At 38.9% G+C, this 25,564-nt stretch overlaps 1 protein-coding gene across 3 annotated transcripts in view; it reads left to right on the top strand.

The window, feature by feature from the left end:
- mark3a (MAP/microtubule affinity-regulating kinase 3a) overlaps positions 1-21,758 on the top strand; it is a 39,061-nt gene extending 17,303 nt beyond the window's left edge. Inside the window, exons 7-18 of one of the 3 annotated variants that reach the window (XM_081350947.1) lie at positions 1,295-1,351; positions 1,647-1,883; positions 1,961-2,080; positions 3,169-3,268; positions 6,588-6,700; positions 6,783-6,933; positions 8,915-9,117; positions 9,535-9,638; positions 12,212-12,451; positions 12,653-12,679; positions 15,549-15,658; positions 20,043-21,235. In XM_081350947.1, coding sequence (XP_081207073.1) covers positions 1,295-1,351; positions 1,647-1,883; positions 1,961-2,080; positions 3,169-3,268; positions 6,588-6,700; positions 6,783-6,933; positions 8,915-9,117; positions 9,535-9,638; positions 12,212-12,451; positions 12,653-12,679; positions 15,549-15,658; positions 20,043-20,131 — 1,551 coding nt within the window. In that variant the 3' untranslated portion in view covers positions 20,132-21,235. Of the gene's footprint in view, positions 1-1,294; positions 1,352-1,646; positions 1,884-1,960; positions 2,081-3,168; positions 3,269-6,587; positions 6,701-6,782; positions 6,934-8,914; positions 9,118-9,534; positions 9,639-12,211; positions 12,452-12,652; positions 12,680-15,548; positions 15,659-20,042 lie in introns of all 3 variants that reach the window. The other 2 variants (XM_081350945.1, XM_081350946.1) reach the window with 2 other exon arrangements.
- The last annotated feature ends 3,806 nt before the right edge of the window (positions 21,759-25,564 follow it).

The raw sequence follows: 25,564 nt of genomic DNA, 5'->3' as shown, positions 1-25,564 counted from the left end.
GTTGCTGCTCTTTGGAAACTACATTGCTTGGCGGAGGAATAAATGTGTTATATAACGTTATATTTTTTTCGTTGCTGGTGATTATTTTATGAATAAAATAAATATTAAAATGAATATTTTTTATGGAGTAACCGTTTTATAAAAGCAATAAGCCCCTTGAAGCCGTGTTTTACAGTGAATTTAGAATAGCTAAGGGTTTTTTTAACAACGCCCCTTAGCTGCTCTAAATTCACTGTAAATCACGGCTTCGCGGGGCTTATTGCTTTAAAGGGGGGGTGAAATGCTCATTTTCACTCAATCTCCTGTTAATTTTGAGTACCTATAGAGTAATATTGCATCCTTCATATCTCCAAAAAGTCTTTTGTTTTATTATATTTTTAATTGAAAGATAGGGTGTACCGAGTCTTTCCGGAAAAAAACGAGCGGCTGGGGGCGGGCCGTGTGGTTGAAGCTTAGCTGTGCTTACCCGCCGAGCTAGCAACACACAGAGACATTTGTTCAACAGTTTTACTCACAGTTCCAACGCACGACCGCGAACCTTTTTCATTGTGACTGCTCGATCCTTAAGCATTAGACGATCTGCAAATCCGACGATCTGGGCTTTGTTTATAAAACAATCATCGTCGAAATGCAGGGAACAACAGTCTTGCACAACTCCGTTTATGCTCAGGAAAACAAACTCCATCCACGGGTTCCTTAACGCTGGGTTCTTTGGGAATCTGTGCAGGGTTGTCTTGCCCTGGCAACCAAAAACACACTTCTTTGGTGACATTGACTTCCCAAAAGCCGGGCAGGGCGCTTTGATGGCGAACTGCTTTCGCTCTCTCGCTCTGGTCTACGAGTGCGCGCGCGCCCGCGATCTTACCGGAGAAGTGCCCTTAGGACCCATATAAGGAAATTCCGCTCTATCTTACGTAAGACAGAGCCATACTCGAAAAAAACTTTCCGAAACTTGTGACAAACCAGAAGGAGTATTTTTGGAACAAAAATACTCCTTCAAACGTACAACTTAGTTTTTGAAACTTTGTCCATGTTTAGCATGGGAATCCAACTCTTTACCAGTGTAAAAAACTCAGTATGCATGAAATAGCATTTCACCCCCCCTTTAAAAGCACACCGTGAAACTCATAATAAAAATAATGTTTTAATAAAGTTATAAAATACCATTTATACGCAATACAATTGATTGAATAGACTATTTGAAGACCCTAATCCTGATCATTTTTTTCCAATGATGATTTTTTTTCCTCCAAACTCCAGACAGATGATCTTATTTATTTATTGTTTTGTACAGATTGTGTCAGCTGTGCAGTATTGTCACCAAAAACACATTGTGCACCGAGACTTGAAGGTAAGCAGTTGTTGTTCGTTCATAAACAGTAAGAAAAGGGATATGACGTGATTATATTAAAGTGTATAGGTGTAAGAACTTCCAAACAAAAGACGAAAAGGATTCTACAGTGGCTCCAAAATGTATTCGGACACCTCAACAATAATTAGAAATTACATTTCATTGGAAGATGAATTATCAAACCAAGTAGCATCTTCAGAAAATGATTCTCAAAACTAATTTCACTTTTCTTATGCCTTTTGGAGTCTCTCTTTTTTCCCCCTTCTTCTTCTTACCCCTGTGTTTTTTTCCCCAGGCTGAAAACCTGCTGCTAGATGCTGATATGAACATTAAGATAGCTGATTTCGGCTTCAGTAACGAGTTCATGGTGGGAAATAAGCTTGACACGTTCTGTGGCAGCCCCCCTTACGCTGCCCCCGAGCTCTTTCAGGGTAAGAAGTATGACGGGCCGGAGGTAGATGTGTGGAGTTTGGGGGTCATACTCTACACGCTGGTCAGCGGCTCCCTGCCCTTCGATGGACAGAATCTCAAGGTTTTAACCTCCCTTTATCAATGTCTATATGTGTGTATGTGTACATCACTGTATACTTACTGCTGTTTATTACACAGGAACTGCGTGAACGTGTGTTACGTGGTAAATATAGGATCCCTTTTTACATGTCCACTGATTGTGAGAATCTTCTCAAGAGGTTCTTGGTTCTAAACCCAGCCAAGAGAGGAACGTTAGAGGTTAGTCTGTTTCCTTTCCACCTTTTTTTATCCTTAATAGCATGTCAGACATTTTTCATAATTAATGCCTGATTTGTACTGAAGAGAGGGCTGAGCAATATATTGACTATTCACTACATATTTATTCAATATATATTTTAGCAACATCATGCATTCATAACTTTAAATAATTTGTAGAATTGCTCAAAAATATGTCTTAGTGAATTTATCTGTTAATAATGTGTATTGTTATAGTGGTGCATATAAATTTTCTTGTTTGTTTGATTTTGATTTCTTTTTTTTTTTTAACTACATTTTTACCGTATTTTACTTTATCGTTTTAAACATTTGTAGTCTAATTGGCTGCAATGTCTTTTGTGTTTTGGTTGAACTGATGGTTCCCCTGAATAAAAAAATACACTTTTTAATATTTACATTACTGTTCAAAAATTTGATATCAGTAATTTTTTTAAATAAATAAATAAATTCAACGAGGATGCATTAAATTAATCAAAGGTGACAGTGAAGACATTTATAATGATATTATAAGTAATTTATAAAAATAATTTGAGTTACATTTGTAATGTGACTGGTTTGGTCGCAAGGATCATTCCTCTGTAAAAAATCACCCTTTTAATGCATTTCAGAGTAAATATATTCATATCTAGGGAACACTTTACAAAAAGGGCTCAATAAGGATAATGTAACATTAAATAACAATGAACAATACATTTGGTACAGTATTTATACATATTTATTAACATTAGTTAAATACAACTGCTCATTGTTTGTTCATGTTATTCACAGTGCATTAATGGTAACAAATACAACTTTTGATTTTAATAATGTATTAGTAAATGTTGAAATTAACATTAACTAAGATAAATAAATGCTGTAGAAGTATTGTTCATTCATAGTCCATGTTAATTAATGTAGTTAACAAATGAAACCTTATTGTAAAGTGTTTCCCATATCTAGATATACTGAATACCAAGGTTTGAAAAATAGCGAGTTATACATTTTTATCGGCCCGCCCTAGTAATGGTGACTGTCAGTCACTGCAGTGAGTCTCAAGCTGGAGATGATTGTTTCTGAACTTTCTCTTTCAGCAAATCATGAAGGAACGCTGGATCAATTCTGGCTTTGAGGACGATGAGCTCAAACCCTTCCTTGAGCCAGAAGCCGACATTTCCGACCAGAAGAGAATAGGTAAGAGGAAACCTCACTGTAATTAGTTCTTTTGCCACCATTTCAATAGTCTCGTGTAGCCAGTAACAAGGTCTGGACTCCATTGTAGCTTTCTTTGGTGAAGGACCGACCAATGTTTGACCGACATGCAAAGCGACCAATCACAGTTTGTTTTGTTCCACGTCACATTTAGGGTCCTGAAAATGCAAAGTCGATGTCCCTACGACAACAGACCGGCATGCATCTAATAAATAATTCATTCAAGAACATTGTGCAAGTTTCGTGGCGCCATTGTTGCAGTAATTTCACATACTTTTTTAAAATTCAGCGTTTAGTTGATCCTGAGAAGCGCTCATTGTCATAGTTGTAAACACAACAGCTTTCTTCATCCATGAGGAGGTTTGGCATCACAACTGCTTTGTTTAAAGGCAGACAGTTAAAGAACACAGTAGACACATCTCCTGGAAATCCTGTAGAATTCAGCCAATCAGATGACGACTTTGAACATCCTGAGGTGTTTCCACTTTTGTGTGCCTTATGCATGAGATATTCAGCCAACGGTCTGTGGGCGTGACGTCTGAGACTGAGACTACCATTTCAGAGTTCATTTGCATGCAAGAAAGGCAGCGGAAAGCATTTTGCGTAGTCAACTTTTGAGCTGCCCTTAGAGCAGGTTGAGGGAGATTTATATTTACATCCACTCTCTTATCTCAGCACTTGAGAGAAAACATCCAGAGACAGTGATATGAGGGCTTGTTAGTGTGGGGTATTGCGTAATACCCAGCAGCTGGCTCCCTCATCTATCGACGTCTCTGATGTCTACTCCTCCCTCTCCCGCTCTATCACAGCGAGGATCTCCTCATGTAGCAATGTGATATGATCACATGACTCCAAGTACTAAAGTTTAGCTTGCAGGAGCACGAGGCAGTGCGGTGCACCAGAGATTTGCACGCTTATCTGCAATCGATCTGCTGTTCCGCACATACGCTTGTCAGCCTAACCGCACACATGAGCACACACCTGGTTGCTTACAGAGGAAACTGCAGGAACAAGAACACTTGAATGTGGAAGCCAGAATTAGATGGTGACTGGTCTTTTCTAGCCTTCCGCCCCCATTTTGAGTGAAGCCTCACGTTGAGAGGAGCATGCTGGAGCTTGGCAGCCCTCAGCGGTCCTTTTGTGTGTGTGTGTGTGTGTGTGTGTGTGTGGAGAGGAGGTGAAACGGGAAGCTTTGGTTCTTTGAAAGAAAGCCCTTAAGTCAACCAGCGTATGGATTCCCATGAGCCCATTAAAAGTCAAATCTGAGAGAGGAAGAGGCTTAATTCAGGCTCATGAAATATATATTTCCATCTTGTTTCAATCTGGAACATGCATTAATAGAGAGAGCTCTCCATCACACAACATCCGACTGGCCCTTCATTCACTACACCCAGTGCCTCAACATATGGATGCCCTTTTGGAAACTCAGTCCTGAGCGTCCTGACCATTTCTTTTAGTTCTTGTTGTGTTCTGTTAAAGTTAAAATAGTGTTTAATTATCTGTCTCTGTTCAATTTCTAACTTGTTCAATGTCTTTTATACATTATCGTTGAGCTTCCATAGCATTTTAGGTTTCCTTTTTGCTTAATTGACACCTAACAATAAGATTCAGTTTATTAATATTAGTGGTTGCACTTACTTTTACAGTTTGTTACCCAAGAAAGCACAGAGTAATAGAGGGTAATGAAATGGACAATATGGGTTTAGGTTAGTTCTAGGGTAAGGTTCAGGGTAGTTCTTGTTATATATCAGTTATTGTAATTAATATAGATGCTGTCATATGTACTTGCAGAACAGGAGTGTAAAATTAGCATTAGTTAATGCATTACGTATCATGACAATGAGCAGCACTTTTTTATTATTAATTTTGCAGCATTTATGAATCTAGGCTAAATGTTCATTCATAAATATACTACTGTCCAATTGTTTATTGTCCATTATTTAATGTTTTTTTATTTACTTCAAATGTTAAAAAAAATTAGTACTACCCAGAGTGCCAGTGGAGTGCCCGTGGGTCATTAAGTCTTATTTATCATCTTAAGGGGTCTTAAATTTGGAGACAGAAGAACAAGATTCGTGATATGTCTTAATGTGTATATCCTAGTGTATATATCACTGGCAAACTCGACGTTTCAGAGAAATTCTCCATTCTCATAAGCGCAGCTGCTTTGTACTACAGGGTTTAACAGGGTATCTGTTATGCTTTTGCTGTTCCATAAGTGCCACCTACTGTCAGAGAGTGAATTTGCATTTTGATTCACCCCACAGCAAAAATGAACCCATATTTTTATGCAACATACATGTTAGTAATATATGAAGTAGTATTATAGTTTAAAATAACTTTTCATGAATACATTTTAACATTATTAATTCTTTAGTGTCACATGATCCTTCAGGAATCATTTTAATATGCTGTTTTGCTGCTCAAGAAACATTTATAAATATTAGCAATGTTAAAAATGGTTGTGCTGTTTAATAGTTGTGTGGAAACTGTGATAATCCCCCCCCCCCAAAATGTCAATTTTGTGTAACATTATAAATGTCTGTTACTTTAAATCAATTCAGTGTGTCATTGCTGAATAAAAGTATGAATTTCTTTAAAAATTAAAAATAAAAACTAATTGCCCTCTATCATTACCTAATAAATATATTTTTGCAGTTAAAACAGGGGGTACAGCTTGTTCTTTATTAAGTAACAGTGAATGGTTGGCTATTGGACAGATCTGTGTATTGTTAGCACATGTAGGTGGAACGGATGACTCCTACATTCTTACAAATAAACTGGATTTATCTCTGTATATCAACCTACTGGTTTATAGTGTGTATAACAACTGAGGGGTTGATGTGTGATATGATTATGCTAACATTTTAAATATTTAATTATCCTCAATCTCTAAAAGAGTTAAATATGGTAGTCTTCAATTAGAGTCTCCTTTGGTAGATATCACCCCTCTTTCATGTTTTAGCACAAATGGTGTGGGATCACTTGTGTGCTCAGCTTTAAAAATACTTTAATAATAAGTATCATTAAACTACTATAATTATTGCTCATGCTTAGGAATCATTTATTGGTTATGGTTGGGGCTGCTCTGTGCATTCTCAATTTTGTTTAAATTATGTCTGCTCTGACACACTTCAGCCCCTAGTACAGTTATAATTGCTGTGTAAATGCATTCATGCATCATTCAGCAGCATTAAACACGTCTTTGTAAAGATGGCTAAATTACATTTCAGAAACACTTCTATGCCACATTTGCAGTGTTAAGCTGGTATGTATTTTTTTTGTGTGTGTCCTTCTCCAGATGTGATAGTGGGCATGGGCTTCTCCAGAGAGAAGATCCAGGAGTCTTTGTCCAAAATGAACTATGACGAGGTCACAGCCATATACTTACTGCTGGGCAGGAAGACCAATGAGGTGAGCTGCTAATGAAGAGAGGTTCCTTATAATGGAGTTTATGGACCATAGTACAAGTGTGACTTGCTGTTTTTGTGTGTAGGAGGTCAGTGACTCCAGCTCCAATAGTAATCTCTCCGTGGCCAAGACCAGGCCAACCAGTGAGATGAACGGCCAATCACCATCTCACCTGAAGGTCCAGAGAAGCGTCTCCTCCAGTGAATCCAGAAAATCCAGACGCCATAGTGACCAAGGTGACTTTCTCTTTGCATACTGTCAAACATCAGATCCAAATTACACGCATAAGCACAGGCCGTAAGACGCTGTTTTCTGTGCTGTGAAAGCAAGGAATGAGGACTCAGGCTTAAATTTATATGGTAAAACCGACACCATCGTTACTGTTCATATCACTTTGTTTCAAGTGCTGAGGAAGTCTCTAGGGCTGAATAACAGATATGGTAATGGGCATTTAGTTTCCGACACGCTGTAAGCCAATTGCAACAGACTGGGCCATCTGACCAAAAAGAGCAGAGTAGACTCTGATTGGTCTCGGAAAGGAGGGGTTTAGAGAGACTGAATCCTTTTATTCAGACACTGAGAAAGGAGGCGATGCTGCAATGTATATTATGAAAAAATTAAGTGGTTTTTTTTCCTTGGATGCATGTAAATCTATTGCAGGAGACCTCCAAAACAAAATCAGGAACCTTTAAAATAGCATAATTCATACTTTGCAGTCATGTGACTACCATGGATACCTGGCGGGCAACAAACGGGTATTTTCAACGTAGAGTCCTGTAGTTCCAGGTCTTTCTAGTAGCTATCAAGTCTGTTAGCGAGCTAGCTGCTTAACTTTGGACTAGGATTAAAGGAGAACTCCGGTCAATTTTAACATTGAGCTCATTTTTGTGTAAATTTGGAGTGCTGTCAATACAGAGAACAACGACAAAAATCGGTGTTGCCTACACCGAGTTATCCTCTTTTTAAAATTTGCACCCTGTTGACTTCAATGGGGCAAGTTTTAAACCTGCGTTTAGCCTCTTAACATCCTTGATGTGTCATTACAAGTGCCCAGCTAATGTGAGTGATTCCTTCAGAGTGATCACGGGTGAATCTGACTGCAGTAGGTGTGCAAGATAAGGATAAAAATGATGTTTATTCAGCCAGCGCACATACCTGTATTTACTTCTGTTTTCGGTCGAAGTCCATAGTAATCGATTGTTGAGTTCACGCGCATGATCATAGGTAACTAAACCTATGCGTGTGAACTCGACAATTGATTACTATGGACTTCAACCGAAAACAGGATGTAAATACAGGTATGTGCGCTGGCTGAAATAACATCATTTTTATTAATATCTTTCACATCTACTGCAGTCAGATTCACCCGTGATCACTCTGTTCTCTGTACACACACGTTCTCTGTATTGACAGCACTCCAAATTTACAAAAAAATGAGCTCAATGTTAAAATTGACCGGAGTTCTCCTTTAACTCCAAGGTAGCTAAATTATGTAAAGCAGACAAGGTTTTTTACGATAATCGAGCAGTAATAATTCCTCCGTAAATAATCTAGCTCTACTGTTGGGTCATCTCTGGTTCTCACTGAAAACCATAGATATCACAAACCTCAAAACAACCTATCACACACTTTTGTTGTTAGCAAAAGACGACAGCTGTTATTACTGTGTGTTCACACCGCCACCGGCGAGAGCTTCAAAGTGCCCGGAAGTCATTCATTTTAAGTGACGTACAGTTAGCCTAGCTTAGACTCATAACACAAACAGCTGACTCTCCGAACCAGCTGGTGGTGTTGATTGACGAAACTACAGGGTAACTTAAAGACACGATAACATGTTCATACAGCCATTGTATTCAAACAAATGTTGAAATTACCTTTGATGGAGTGATGGAATGATCACTGCACAGACGTGTATACTGTGAAGGTTGATTATCTCATCTGCGGTTAGTGCATCCAATCGCACAACAACTATCTGGCATGTTGTTTACACCTCAGAACACCAACTTTTGTATAGTAAAACTGGCGACGTCCTGGCAAGATCCTTGATTAGTTTACTGGGTTTCGTTGCTGGAGAACGACGTTCTTGCCCGCCAGCTAGTACTTGTGACGTCACGTGCAAAGTATGAATAGAGGTGCTTTTATCAATATGCTTTAGGATTTGCAGAGAAAAGCCCTCAAATGTTTCACTCTCTCATTTACTGTCTTTCTCCTTCACAGTTGGTGTGGTCGCTAACTCGGCGTTGAGTAACTCCAAGAGGACTGTTCCTGTCACAGCTGACAGTGATGTCAAACAGGAAGGTGGAGTCACAGCACGCAAGGCCCCCACTCACAGCCCCCCCAGCCCACTCCAGGGTAACGCCAACAACCCCAACAAAACAGACTTACCTGACCGGAAGAGAGGCAACTCCATCACACCTAATGTAAGTTCACCCTTGCTTTTTCTGTCATTTTTTAATTTCACAATATTACTGTTCTTACTGTAGTTTCAAATCAAACAAATGCATCTTTGCAGTGTCTCAAAAACATTTTTAAAAAATCAGTTACACTTTATTTTAAGGTGTCCTTGTTACAGTTTAATTATACATTTAAGTTAGAATAATAATTAACTACATGTACCTACTATAGGGTTATAATTAGATTTGGTTTAGGGTTATTTGCATGTAATTATGAATAGTTTATAGTATTTTTTTATAGAAACTACATGTATCATGTGTAACAAGGACACTGTAAAATAAAGTGTTACCAAAAAATCTTATCCCAAACTTTTGAGCAGTATTGTACATAAATTTCCCATGATGTAATAGAGCATTACTCTTCCGTTTTTTGATGTCACACAGAATAACTCCGGATCGGGAGGCATGTCAAGGAGAAACACATACGTGTGCAGTGAGAGAAACAACACAGACCGCCTTTCTGTCATTCCTAACGGGAAAGAGAACAGGTACAGGCTGCCCTTACTGTGTCCTGAGTGATGTACAGTACCTAATATTTAACACACTTTTATGCAATTTGCTACTTTTATCCACAGCCACTTAAAGGTGCAGTAAGCGATTTCTGAGAAACACTGTTGATATTTGAAATCAACCCAAACAAACAGTGTACTTTCCCACACTTGAAAAAGGCAGTGCCCGGTTGCATAAGCACCTTAAGTTTTTCCCTTAAGTATGATACTTAAGGGGCGATTTCCCCTTACCTAAGAGAATAACTTAAGGGTGTTGCATATAATCTCTTAAACGGTTCTCTTATGTAAGGGAAACATTTACCGGTAAGTGTTTCACGACAGCGATCCTGGATTCACGTTATAAAAGTCTGTTGTTGCCATAGATACGCAAAACACTAACACGCCCGTGTCGCGTCTAGGACAACTGTATCACACACCAGACGCGCACTTTCTCAGTTTATGGCCAGCAATATTGTTATGTTTAAGGACATTATGGAATTAAGATAATGTCTGTACGTTATGTTATGACTGTACTGTACAATTAAATATAATCGTTGCTATAAGTCTGCAGTCTGAACACTTAACCTCAGAGCGTCCGTTAACTGAATGAATTGAGAATATCACTTGAAAATCTGATACACACTAATTGTAGGCTACATTTATTGAATGGTAGCCAATTTATGCACGTGTAAAACATATCCCACTACTGAAAACTCCCAGTTGCAAAAAAACGCAGTGCTATAAGCAGTTGTAACACCGCAGGTAAAGAGTGGTTGCGATGTGTGACATGGTCAAGGTCGCTCTCTAGTTTGTTAGCGATATTGCGCAAATATTGCGCGTCGATCAAATCGGTATTCTTGCAACAATTTTTCATCGCTAAAATGGTCCAAAGGGTTCTCCCTATCCCCTATCCCAAAATGTATTTCGCAGCCAGGTACGTCTAGCAACTCTCAATAAACCTTCTCGCTGCAAAAACCCAGATTGGGTCAGGCCAATCACGTTGTGTATAGAGTAGGCGGGGGCGGGCTTAACATACACGACAGAGTTGCAACGGTTACCTGGCTGCTGCTACTTAAAAACAAAGAATGGCGGCTGCTGATGGAGAACAACGGTCTTTCGAATCGGCTTTGGCCGCGACTCTGGAGGACTTGGAGTTAAGTTTTTCTTTGAGAAAAGAGCAAAGAACGGCACTTAAGTCATTCTTAAAAAATGGAAGATGTGTTCGTCGTTTTGCCGGCCAGATATGGCAAAAGTTGAATCTATCAACTAAGCTCCGCTGTTGGGAAAACGCTCTGGTTGGTTGAAGCGCTGTCCTATTGCGTGCAGAGGGAATTTGAAAGACAGCCGTTTATCCCGCCCCTCGGATTGAGCTGTGACTATGGTGAGTTTCCAGACCAAACATCTTGATGTAGGTCTGGCTTGCCAGGCTAGCATTTAAGGGAAATTCTAAGTGTTTATGATGTTTCACTTAAAGAAACCCTTAAGTAACACTTAAGGTTTTTTTCTGCAACACCCTTAGGTTTAAGGGAAACATAAGGGCGAATTTAAGGGAAAATTACACTTAAGGTGCTTTATGCAACCGGGCACAGGTTCTCACTATTTGAAGATGTAAACTGGATTCCACTCAACGATTAGGGCTTGTGAATTATTTCCATCCATTTATTTATTATAGCTTTAAGCTATGTAGGTGAAAAACCTTTGAAGAAATAAACATGCATACAGTGTAAATCACTAGCAAACCCAATAAAATGCATCTTAATTTGAACTTTTGCACAGAACTACATTGAATACATCAGTACCTTAAGTTAATGAACCATTTAAAACATGAATATTCCACCATGCCTAAAAAATATTGCATATAGGTCTGAGTTGGTAAATATTACACATTCAGTTAAAGCTTGTAGGTATTACACAGCCCAATAACAAAATGCACGAACACACAATGCAAGAGTGGATGTCTCTTTATCACAGCTGAAGCAAAGCATTTATTGCAAATGCTTTGCAAAAAATACAGTAAACGAGTGCGTATAGTACGCATATTCAAGCAAGAGTTGGTTGTCAGTCACCAGCTCCAGACGAACAATGACACTCAAACCTGTCCTGTTACTGTTGCTAACATTACAACAAAAGCATATCTTGGTTCTGTGAAACTACAAAACCAATGTTACTCACGTTATGGAGCAGAAACAACGCTGCCCTGGCTTCCGTTTCCAGACCTTGCTGCTTAGGCATGATCGTAACCCTGCTTTTCCAGTGATATTCCTATGACCTTTTCTCTTTTGCAATGTCTCTCAGCCATCTCTCTTTCTACAGTCTTTCTTCAAATCTCCCTCTTGCTCACTTCTCTCCTCCCCCCCACATGAGTGGACACACCCCCTATTGCTGATTGGCTACAAGTGTGTTGTGGTGCTCAGTCCAATCCACTTTAAAAAATATTTCTCAGAAATCGCTTACTGCACCTTTAAAATGCATTCAAGGTGTATTTTATCATTGTTGTCCAAACTGTTGCTGGCGCCTTGCACTTGCACGATCAGATTTAGTGAAACCAAGACTGATATTGTCTCTGTCTGTAGTGTGTCTTTGTCTCCTGGCTCACGCGACCCTGGTGCCTCCACTCACAGCATCAGCACTGCTGCCACACCCGATAAAACACGATTCCCACGAGGCTCCGCAAGTCGCAGCACCTTCCACGGACAGCTGAGAGATCGTCGCACGGCCACCTACAACGGCCCACCCGCCTCGCCTACGCAGCCTCGCAGCCGTGGAAACGCCAACAACTTGCTCACCAAGTTGACCTCCAAACTCACTCGCAGGTAAAGGATCGTTCACAAACGCATCATTTCTTACAGTGCCAATGCCATTAGTTCAATTTAGGCTTGACTTTTCCTTCCCGTTTCCTGACCTCTCTCTGCTTTTATTTGTATTTTTTTTCTTCTAAGGGGTCATTAGAAATGGTTTAATTTTGTCCATCTATGTAATGTCTATCCTTTTTTTTTTTCATTCTTGTGTTGTAGAAATATGTCATTCAGGTTTTCCAAAAGGTAGGCCATTGAGTTCATGGGGTGTAAATCTGTCTTTAACGTAATGAGAAGAGTCCAGGGGCTGACGCACTAACCCATAGAGATTTGATTGCAGTGATTTGGAGTTTAATGCTCTCTCAGTGGTTGATTACAGCATGCTTTAAAACACTGCCTGCATCCTAGTGTGGCCGAATCAAATCTATCTACCGCTCTTTAACTGATTGCTACTAATCAAAATGTTTGCATGACACAAGCTGATTGTGCAAAACAATGTGTATAACTTAATCTGACATTATAAAAAACACTTCATTTAAATGATTCAACTGATTCCACAAAGGCGTTGGTACATTCTCAGCTGGACGGTGTGTTGAGAGATCAGATTCAGTAGCTCTGAATGATTCCTAGACAAAAAAGACAGCATTTTTTATTTTATTTTTCCCCAGTTTTCTTTTACTTTTGTAGAACAGGGATTGATTTGCACTAATGTTCAAAAAGTTGGGATCAGTGAGATTTATTTGTGTATTTTTATGGTGTAGTGATGCTGAAAAATTCAGCTGTGCCACAATAGGAAAATTACATTTTAAAACAAATGTATATAAATGTTTTAAAATGTAATTTATTCCTGTTGTGGAATTAATAGATTATTTAGTAGTTAAAGTAGTTAGGAGTAGTTACAAAAGTCTTTATGTGAAAACTACAAAACAAAACAAAAAGAGAGAGAGATGATCCTACTGCTCATAAAACATTCACTACTGGCCTTAAGAGATATAACTATAGATGGAAAGGATCTCAAGCTGACTAGCTGAAGACGTTACTGTAGCTTTATCCATTAACAGATGGTACTTCCTTGAAAATAAATCCCAACACAGCGCTACAACAACCATAATGACCCTTCACAATAGATGTTTTAAAATGAACTGTGATAGAGCTACATATGGCAATTTATCTGTTCAATAAAATTCCTTACTCACCTGTTGAGCAATAAAAACAGCATATCCTCGTAGGTTTAACAACATTTCAAATCCCACAATTCTCGCCATCTCCGAAAAGCCAAGCTAATGTTGATTCTTGTTTTATTACAAGCTCTGTTGCGTTCTCTTTTTGCCAACAGATTCTCCAACTCTTTGTCGTTTTTTTAAAAAATGGGTGATTCCCGGAGATTTGAGATTTAGCTGCTCCATGTCAACCTTTCTCGCTCTTTGTAACAACTAACCTGTCACTCCCACACCATACACAAAGTGGCCAGAGCAACTTTTCTATATTTACGGATATGACGCACGGGTGAGGGACGTATGAACACAAATCCCCCCGTAAAGCATCCTGACAGGTCTAAAATATAAACACTCATAATAGGCTTACCATAATGAATCAGGGGAAGACAAAAACGCATTTTGGAAGAAAGATTCATGTATTGACTCATTTAAATTTTGTACATTTTGAGCTAAAAGTTACATAGTGTAGTTTTAAAATCTTGTGAAATGAAAATTTGATGGTTGAATTTGAAGGCCTTTTGATGCTGTGGCAAAGTGAAGAAATTACAACAGAGCTGGTTGTACTATCAATTAAATGTATTTAATTAAATATAATGTTTATTATTATTATTATTATTAGGTGAAAAGAGCTTGAGTAGTGTGAACTGAGATCTGAGTCCAATTTTAGGGCCAGAGACAGTACAAACTGGGTTTACATTTTGGTTCTCTATAAAGGAACCGTTTGTCCCTGCAAACACAAAAAAATTGGTAATGTCCATAAGGAGGATTTCTGGTGTTAGAAGCCAGTGCTGATTATAGACGTTAGTGATGACCAGTGACCACCCAAGTGGCCTTGGATTTGGATGCGTTTTCCCTTTTATAGGCATTTCAATCATTTATTTAATAAAGAGTTCAAACCAACCACAAATCAACCACCAATCACAATATAAAATCTTAGATTTTTGATTTCTGGAAAAAGTACAAGACTGTGTACTTAATTATTATGAAGTATTGATCTAATGCAGTTTGTAAGTCAATAATGCTGAGTATAAAAGATAATATATTTGAAAGGTGTTACAAAATATTTGTTTAAGTAGGTTGAGAGTGTAAGGAGACAGAAATATGGGAGGCTGAGCTAAATTTGTTTCTCTGGTAATAGCGATTTGGTTCATCTCTGATTGGTGGATCTCTTCAGATTTATGGGTACTGCTGTTCTTCACCAGATACATTAATACATATACATCAAAAGTTTGGGGTCTGTAAGATTTGCTTTGTTTTTGAAAAGTCTCTTATGCTTACCAAGACACTATTATTTGATCAGAATTACAGTGAAAACTTTACAATTTAAAATGACACTTCTCAATTTGAACATATATTTTAAAATGTCAGTTTTAAATGACAGTTCACTACTGCTTAATATTTTTCTGGAAATGATGATACACCATTTAATTTAAATATATATATTTTTAAAAGCATTATTAATGTTTGTTTTTTTGTTTCTTTTGTTCAATTTAATGCGTCCTTACTAACCCCAAACTTTTGAACAGCAGTATATGCGCACCGGAGGCCTGTGTCCCTGCAAACAGAAGTCTGTAAGAGCATATGTTCACATCCTAAAGCAGGGATCAGGTGGGAGGAGCCTGTTCTGGCTCATAGAGAGGATTGTAAGTAAACTGCACTGTAAGCTGCAGCCGACTCCATGTTGAATGACCTTGAGGAGTCACCTTCAGATGATCAGATTTGTGCTATAGAATATAACTGAACAGATCACACACTTTCTCTAATAAACTTCTAACAATACGAAATGCTCTAATGTTGAAACTGTCTCTATCTATCCCTCTCTTCCCTGTGTTTCCTCCCTCCCTTCCTTCCTTCCCTTCCTCCCTTTCTCTCTTTCTCTGTCTGCCTTCCTCCCCCAGGGTCACTCTTGACCCGAGCAAACGGCAGTCTGCCGTCAAATCAGGGCCGGCTGCCCCCTCTGTGCCCCCCACCCTCACAGTCCCCTCCAACCCTGCGGCAAAGACTCTTAGTAAGTCTGCGCTCCACTCGTTTACATTCTTCCTCTTTCTTTATCATCCCCCTCTCCTCCAGCCTCTGCCCTTTCCACCACACCGCAGGGTTCCCACAGCATAGAAAACCTGGAAATATCAGGAAATTTTAAAATTGTGTTTTCCAGGAGTAATTTTTATTATGGAAACACTTAGTGTATATAAAGCACAAGTGTGTATAATAATATGAACATGCGCGCACACGCACACACTCAGAGTACACCCAGAGTACACCCCTCACATTTCAGCAAACATTTTAGTATATCTTCCCAAGGGACAATACCAACTTGGAATATATTTTAGAGTAGTCAGTGTGCTGCTTGTATAGCAGTATATATTTACTGTCCTCTGAAAATAACTCAACATACAGCCATTATTGTCAAAATAGCTGGCAACAAAAGTGAGTACACCCTAAGTGATAATAGCTGTACGTCGTTTAACCAAGCAAAGCCACATGTCCTATTCATCTTCATCATGTTTTTGTCTGCTTGACAGGACCATACAAATTTGTATATCTTGAATTAGAGCAGTTGAAATTTGTGCTTCTTAGTACAATTCTCTCATACTGACCACTGGATGTTCAACATGGCACCTCTTGGCAAAGAACTCTCTAAGGATTTGAGAATTAGAATTGTTGCTCTCCACAAAGATGGCCTAGGCATTAAGAAGATTGGTAACACCCTGAAACTGAGTCACAGTACAGGCCAGGGTCCATACAGAGGTTTTCCAAGACGGGTTCCGCTTGGAACAGGCCTCGCAAGGGTCAATCAAAGAAGTTGAGTCCTCGTGCTGTGTGTCAGGTGCAGAAGCTGGCTTCAAAAAACAGACACATGAGTGCTGCCAGCATTGCTTTAGAGGTTGCAGGAGCGGAAGGTCAGCTTGTCAGTGCTCAGACCATACACCGCACACTACAAGAAGTCGGATTGCTTGGCCGTCGTCTCAGAAGGAAGCCTCTTCTGAAGCTGGCTCACAAGAAAGCCTGCAACAGTTTGCTTAAAGCTATCTGTCCAAGAGCATGAATTACTGGAACCATGTCCCGTGGTCTGATGAGACTAAGATAAACTTGTTTGGCTAAGATGGTGTCCAGAATGTGTGGTGACGCCCTGGTGAGGAGTACCAAGAAAATTGTCTTGCCTACAGTTGAGCATGGTGGTGGTAGCATCATGGTCTGGGGCTGCATGAGTGCTGCTGGTACTGGGGAGATGAGCTTCATCGAGGGAAACATGGATTCCAACATGTACTGTGACATTATGAAGCAAAACTTGATGCCCTCCCTTCAGAAACTGGTCCGAACCGCATGATAACAACCCCAAACACACCGTCAAGATGACAACTGCCTTGTTGAGGAAGCTGAAGGTGATGGAATGGCCAAGTATGTCTCCAGACCTGAACCCTATTGAGCACCTGTGGGGAATCTTCAAACAGAAGGTGGAGAAGCGACATTTGTCTAACATCCAGCAGCTCCGTGATGTCACTATGGAGGAGAGGAGTGGAAGAGGATCCCAGCAACAACCTGTGCAGCTCTGGTGAACTCTCAAAATGTTGACACTTTGGACACAGTTTTGACATGTTCACTTAGGGTGTACTCAATTTTCAGAGAACAGTAAATATAAGCAGCACATTGACTACTCTAAAATCTATCCAAGTTTCATTTCTATAGTATTGTCCCTTGAGAAGATATACTAAAATGTTTGCTGAAATGTGAGGGGTGTACTCACTTTTGTGAGATACTGTACATACATGCATACATACATACATACCTGCATACATTCATACACAAATTATATTTAATAAAAATGTATATAACAAAATATATAATAAAAATTACCATTATAATAAAAATATATAATTACCTGTCAAAAGTTTGGAAACATTAATGTTTTTGAAAATAGTCTCTTAATCTCATGGCTGCATTTATTTGATCAATAATACAGTTAAACTGTGGTACTGTGAAATATTATTACAATTTAAATGAACTAGTTTGTGTTGTAATATATTTTAAAATGTAATTTATTCATGTGATGGCAAAGCATTTTTAGCGTTATTACTCGTCTTCAGTGTCACATGATCTTCGTCTAATAAAAATTATCATTATCATTAAAAATATTAGCATTTTTGATAGAGAGATGTAAATAAATAAATTTAGTTTTTCTGTTTTCATCATTTTTTCCAGTAGGGTATGCTTTGCTCAAAGATATTTCACACCATACTGATGTCAAGGATATAAACACATTTGAAACGAATCTTGCCAATATATCAGTCAAACCAATTCACAAATTGGGTTTAAATGATTCATTAGCGAATCAGTTTTCATTAGTGAATTTGAATGAGTGGGAACCCTGTCTCTAAACATGTGGCTCTGTATTGGCTTTTTGTTTTAGCTCCGTCCACCAGTTTAATTTTTTTTCTTTTTTGTGGGCTTTGAACTGCTCTTTTCTTCCAGATTCAGCAGCTCTGGCTATAGGCAGTTGTAAGAATTCGCAGATGAAGAGTGTCTAGAGTAAGGGCTCGTTTAAACACACAAACAACAGCTACAACCACACATTGTGTTTAATGGAGAGCGAAAGGCTGTGTGTGTGAGAGTGAGAAGGCGAACGACTGTTTTGTCTGTCGATTTTAGTCCGACACGATGGTGTATCCATAAGGACGACGCACCCTCTGGCATGCGAAGAGCACAGTATATGTACAGACACGTCCTCTATATCTGTATATGCGTCTGATGTCAGGTCTCAGCCAATGTCTCACATCCAGCGCTCAGAATAGGCTTTTACCCATCATGCACTCTTTCAGTGAACTTCTAGATGTATATTGTTCTTTGAAGGAAGCAGCATGGCAGTTCAATTGAGTGCATGGTGAAAAATTGTTGATTGTAAGAGTCTTGTTCAAGTTGTTTTTGTGTTTGTCTGATCCAGCGTACTGGTGCTATTGAGTCTATGGGAGGTTAACTTTTTCTGCTTACCTCTTTTTTTTTTGCTATCTCTTTCACTCTCTCTTTCTATCTATCTCATTGTGTGTGTAGTGATTTGCTCTAAAATAACTAAAAATTATTTCCTTTTCCTTTTTCTCTCTATCCATTCCTTTTTTGCTGCATTGTGATCTCTAACTTTTCGACAAATTAACAATAAAAGAGTCTCAACCGAGTTTGAGAGAAGCGGGAGATTTGAGGGCTCAAGGTGAGGTGTCGTGACTTTGGAAACCCTTATTTCCTCTCCTGGCTCATTATTTTAGTGTGTTGTGGATGTATACTTCCTGTCTCCCACTGTATGAGATATCCGAGTGTATTTTAGTGTAGTGTGTACAGCACGAGGGCCATTAGTCTGCTTTAATAATGAATGCTCGAGTGATGTGTTTTTTGTTGTTGTTTTTTCATTTACATTAGGGCTGGGCGATACTTAATATTGAATATTCACTGTACTTTCACATTGATTCAGCTGGTTATTTGAAATTAATTAACACTAGCTATGTTTCCAACCACCTATTTTTATGCGCATTTTGGGATATCGCATAAAAAACAGCTGGATGAATACACCAAGATGCGCATAAATTCTAAAAACGCGCGTAAAAAACGAATGCGCTCGTTTGAGTCGGATACATGTTTTAGCCGACAAGAAAACATGCGCATAAACTACTATGGAAACACATTTACTGAATAATTTCCTCAATGCGCATCAAAAAAATCATGTGACTTTGCGAGATGGGACGACATAACTGGAATAACCAGCGGACTGATCTTTTTGCATCTGACATGCTGTTTTGGTTGTTCTGAAATGCCTGAGCAAAGTCTGTCGTCAAAAGTTAAATTCACAACACTGGATGGAAACATAGCTACTGTGTGTCACAATGATTTTAATGCACTTTATTTGGCCAGAGAGCATCATTAGACTAGTTTTGCTGAGTGTAATAATTCTCTAGTTTCGAATGTTACATCATAGTCTGATTATAATATCCATAGCAAATATGGCATCTTGTTGAGTTTGAGTTCAGTTCATATCTGCGAATCAGTTCAACCTGTTTATTTGATACATTTGACAACAATTATTCAGTTTTCACTGAAGTGCCAGTGTGACTTTGGTGTATTTTTAAATATTAACATGCAGAAAAATACTGACTTGCCCAGCCCTAATTCATGTTATATAGCATTAAAAAGGAGCTGCTTCTATGCATGACTTAGTTTGCTGTGCATTTGATTGCCATTAATTCCCATGTGTGCTGATAACCCATGCATGCATCCGCTGCAGTGATTCATCTCTACCATTGTGATTCAAGTCTTCGTGTACAAGTAACCTCAGTATATAAAATAATCTTTATCCATTGCCTTAACCTTACCTTTCTCTCTTTCCATTCCCGTTCCGCTCTGTCTCGCAGTCGCCATGTATCTGGGGATCAGCAGAAAGATGAAGGGAAAGATGGAAAAGACGGGAAACCCCGCTCTCTCCGTTTCACCTGGAGTATGAACACCACCAGCACCTTGGAGCCAGCCGACATCATAAATGAGATCCGCAAAGTTCTTGACGCCAACAGCTGCAGTTACCAGCAGCGTGAATGCTTTCTGCTTCTCTGTACCCATGGGGACAGCCGCTCCGACAGCCTCGTCCAATGGGAGATGGAGGTTTGCAAACTGCCCCGGCTCTCACTTAATGGTGTCCGTTTTAAGAGGATATCTGGCAACTCCATCGCTTTTAAAAACATTGCTTCCAAAGTTGCAGGCGAACTCAAGCTATGAATATCTTTAATCTTACTACATAGAGGAATTTATGAAATTGTTCAGTTCAATATAGACAAACAAATTAAGATACAATCGTTAAGTAGCAGTTCCCAATTTTTTTTTTTTTTTTTTAATAAACCACTTAACATGTATTTGAAAAAATGTATATACTGTAACATTGCTTAAAGCAATAATTTCTTTAACATTGGTCACAATTATCGTATTATTGCGCAAGTTGTTAAATGCTGTAAAAAGAACAGGTTTGAACCTTTCAGTGTTACGCTTGTATGCACATTGAGAATGTTCAGCGATGAACCAACTCATTACCATCACCGCCACTTCAGACTGATGAGTTGAGGCTGATCATTCAGGAAATGGACACTAGATGGAGATTTGTGGGGTTTTGTTTTATTTTAGCTTTTAAACGGGCACTATTCTGTGGTGGTTTTAAGTATTGCGTGTTTTGGGGCGGCTCTTGTGTAAAGGGTTCACCCGAATCTGGACTTTTTGAAAATTTGCTCTGCACCTCTGTGTATTGAGGGTGCTCGTCTGTGAAAACGGCTGCAGTAAACCTGATTTGAGCTCAGTTTCACTGTTTGAATGTTATTAAGAGCAACATTTAGATGTTTTATAATTTATTTCACGTTATTGCCCACTCAAGTGTATTTTTTGTGTAAATATTGTACTTTATGCGGTAATTACACATTTTCATACTGTTTTGTTGGATTTCTTTGAAACCAAGAGGGCATCTTGTAATCTTTCACTTAAAAGACTCACCACAGATTCCATTAAACTCTCTGTAACTCGTCACGGTGTTCATAGCAGAGATCTAATACAGCTACAAAATGATCTCAATATTTGTATTGTCTCTTTTTTTTATCTTTGTTAACTCGTCTTTTTTTTCTGACTATGGATCACGTGAGCTGCAGGTCCACAACTTGGAGATCAAAGAAAATGGTAGGAGTTTTCAAGAGTTTGGGGTTGGCTTGAAGTCTTTTATGATCACCAAAGCCGCATTTATTTGATCAAAAAATACAGTAAAACTAATGCTTTAAAATAGTATTACAACTTGAAATATATTACAATTAAAAAAAAAACTGTTAATTTAAAATGCAATTTATTCCTGTAATGGTAAAGCTGAATTTTCAGCATCATTACCCCAGTCTTCAGTGTCACATAATCCTTCAAAAATCATTCTATGCTGATCTGGTGCTACTTGTATGTATAAATAAATGTCTTCAACGTTAATAATAAGAAATGTTGCTTAAACAACACACACTTTGTATATCTTTAACCGTGTTCAGTTCTGAACCTTTACATTTGGTAGAAATTGCAGTTTGTGAATGATTTCTATAAAACTTTGATTATGATTCTATAAAACATTTAGTCCTTGACTAATTCTTAAATCATGAATAACTGTAAAACTTAACAGGTAAAAGTTAAATTAATGTGGGAATTGTAAACAGGATAGAACAGGGAATTAAGACAAAAAGCAAGACATCAGCTTGATCATCAGCTTGACTCCATCCACCACCATCTGCACCAGCTCCACCTCAGAGAAGCCCAGGCGGTCAGCGTTGGAGATGTCAAAAATACCACCCACAGCTGCAGTGTCCACGCCACCTAATGAACAGAGGCACCACTTTATTATTGCCATCAGTTTACATGATGTATCTCTGTTCTCGATGCCCGGTAGTAATAGTAATTACTATTTTCTGAACACTTTCTCACACTTCAGAAAGTGGATCAAATCAAATTCATGTTTTGTGACTGACTGTTCACTGCAGATGTCACACTTTCATGTGGATGTGCTCCAGAGTGAATTAGAGAGTTAACAAATCATCAGTCATCAAACCTAACCTCTCTTTCACACTGCAAGCGTGAGTGGCGCAACTACATGGTCACTACAGCAGTGGACTCGTGCGAGTATTCACACTGGAAGTGTTTGTACAGCGTCACAGCAGTGGCTCCCAGGCAGGCTACATATAAGCAAACATTTCTTTACAAAGACAACAGTAAATTTGTTTTTAGAAGTTGGTCATCAATAAACTTGATAGACTTGAAGTTTGTTTAGATGGGGAGGTGTACTATTCAGGGTTCCCACGGGTCCTTGAAATCCTTGAAAGTTTGTGAATCTGAAAAAATGTTTTCAAGGCCCTGGAAAGTTTTTGAAAATAAACATACATAGAGACAGGTCCTTGAAAGTGCTTGAATTTATTTTGATGGTCAGATACACTTTTTCCACCGTAATGGTTCTGTTGTTACCACTTGTGTCTATTCTCAAACTGTATAGTGTTTCGCGGATCGCGGCTAATCGCGGGTCGGGCGGGCCAAGGAATACAAACATTCCATTCCAATAAATCGAGGGTGGATGACAGATAAATCATTATAGCCTAATGTGTTGAGTTTAATAAAGACACGGAACTCTCATCACGGTAAAATGCAATGAACGAACGTGAACGTTTACTTTCGTTTTCAACAACGTAATTCTCTTCAGGGAAAACCAATCAAGGAAAACATATCAGGGCTCGACAATAACGCTTGTCCGGGACACGTGTATTTTTTTATTTTTTTGAAGGGGAAAGTGAGAGAATTGTAGGCCTACTACTTGTCCCTACCAGACAAATGTCCTGATTAAAACAATTTTTAGTATAATAATACAAAATAAATAATTCTGTTTTATTTAATTTAATGTAAGTGGCGATTGATAGCCTATAGTTGATAATAATATAGGCCTATAATGTAGGCTACTGATGGTAACAATGTTGCGCTGTTGAGGCTTGCGCAGTTATTTATAACACTATAGTTAAGAAACAATATTTTGTATAGCCTAGGCTACACACGACCAGAGAGCCATCAAGATTGAAACCGAGACTGATTTCATAACAGTTCAATAAAAAAAGTTAAAATTAAGTCACTTACATTTGGAACGCAATGACTGTTTTTGTTCTGTTTCAGCAGCGAAAAGTTCCAAAGATCACAGCAGAACCATTGCGCATCTCACAGCTATACTGAATGATACTGAATGATTCAGCATTTTGAGCGAAGTGGTTGAGTCAAAGATTCAGTTACCCATTCATAAACTGCCTCATTCTGAATATCAGCCGTTTGTTCGAATCGTTTGAATGAATGACTCAATGACTCGCTCATTAAGACGGTCGCCTGCCGCCTCCTACTGGCGGTTTAGTTTCATAAAGTATCATTCTTTTCAACATTCCTTATTTGTATATTCAAAAATATTTTAAATAATCTAATTTAATACAGTTAAAATTTTTCAATGTAAATTATTTAATTTGATTGGTAACAGCATAGTGTCTTATTATTTTAATTGAATATATTGACCAAATTTAAGAATTTGAAATGAAAGATGGAGCAAACATTTAATAAAATTAGGGGAAAAATGCCCTTTATAAAAGGTACAAAAAAATTAGTGTTTTCAAACAGTGATGTAATGAAACTTTGACAATTTAAGTTTGAAGGGAGTAAAGCCTCTGTTTAGGCTATTAAGGAAATGTAATTTTGCCAAAAGAAAAACTTTTATTTTAAATAAATGTTAATTTTTAATCAGCCTACTTCAGTGTGATATGTTACCATATCATTCTTAACACTGAGAATTTGAATAATTGTAATGTGATGATCAGATGCAGATATCTAAATCAAAGTATATGGGCGGTTTGCGGGTGGATTATTTATTTTAAACAGTGGATTCGGGTGACTCAAAGTGCACCAAATTAATGAATTTATCTTTAAAATGTACAAAATTTTCTTACCGGGGGGGCATACCCCCGGACCCCCCTAGGGGTACCAGGCTCCACCCACAAAAATAATGTGGGAAACACATTAGGCTATATGATGATCTACAAAAAATACTAATTTAATTATCTTATTATTAAAATACATTATTAGGATTTTACCACCTCCGCCTTATTTTGAGCCAGGAAAAACCCTGGATACCTTAAGTTGAGTACCATGGTACCTCAATGTTTGTTGTTGGACACAACAAATGTGTCCCCACATTAAGTCCTTGAATTTGAGGGTATTGGACATGGAAAGTCCTTGAAAGGTCCTTGAATTTGAAGTTAACCAAGGTGTGGGAACCCTGACTATTGTATTGATGCAAACAAAAACATCCAAGAAAACAGCTCTGATCTTGTCGTTTCGTCATACTTCGATATGTTTACGAGACAGCAAATATTAAAAAATAGTATTGATAAAAAAACCTACACTCAGGTTTGATTTAGGTAGTGCTATAGGCTATGTACCTGTCTGTGTATTACATAAACTAAAAGAAAGCTTATATATATATATACACACATAAACCAACAATTTTCTCAGCACATTTGATGCTGCATGGTTTTAGTGCAAGACTGCTAAAAATATGCAGATCAAACTGCTGTTGCTGCATGTATTTCTTCTACTTCACTGATGTTTCGCTCCATTAATCCCAGAACATCTCGTGTGGTGGAGCAACGGCAGGAACGTCTCCCTGCCAACCCCTGCAGCTGACCCTAGGACCCTTGCTTTCCCCACGCCTGGTCCTTCCTACTTAACCAAAGCAAAAAGCTTCCCTGCTTTGTCTCTGCCATGTCTTTCAAAGCCTTTCTGATGTTGGGCCCAGTGACTCCCATGCTCTTCAGGAAGCGCTGGGTGGATGCTCCCACGAACCCCCTACAGCCGACTTCCACCAGGTAGCTGACAGCTGACCACCCAGCCTCTCTGCATTCGGCTGTGAGGTCGAGGTACCAATCTTTTTCCTCGCAAAGGTTGCCTCCATTCCTCCCTCCCATGGGACAGTGAGCTCTGCTAAAATTACTGTCCGGGCTGTGGGAGACCTGACAATAATGTCTGGTCGAAGGTTGGTTGTGGTGATCTCTGTTGGAAACCTGAGCTGGCGATCGAGGTCCACTCCAAGGTTCCACTCACAACTGCCAGCCAGGGCTGATCTCTGTGGCTGCGTGATGTTGGGGGCACCTCCTCCCTCTCTGACGAAGTGGATCGGCCGCCTTGATGTCGGTGGTAGGCGCTCACAGGCTGATTCCGCCCTGCGCTCCTCAAGGATCTCTGCCAGCTTCCGCAGGACTCTGTCATGGCGCCACCTGTACTGTCCCAGGGTCAGTGCTTTTTTGCAGCTTGACAGGATGTGCTGTAGTTGTGCCAAAGTTGGCAACTCTCCTCTGAGCCA

This window comes from Scardinius erythrophthalmus, assembly GCF_964197995.2.
Source record: "Scardinius erythrophthalmus genome assembly, chromosome: 21".
In the NCBI taxonomy this organism is placed as follows: Eukaryota; Metazoa; Chordata; class Actinopteri; order Cypriniformes; family Leuciscidae; genus Scardinius; species Scardinius erythrophthalmus.
The sequence above is the reverse complement of the archived record's forward strand: the minus strand, read 5'-3'. Positions and strand labels throughout refer to the sequence as shown.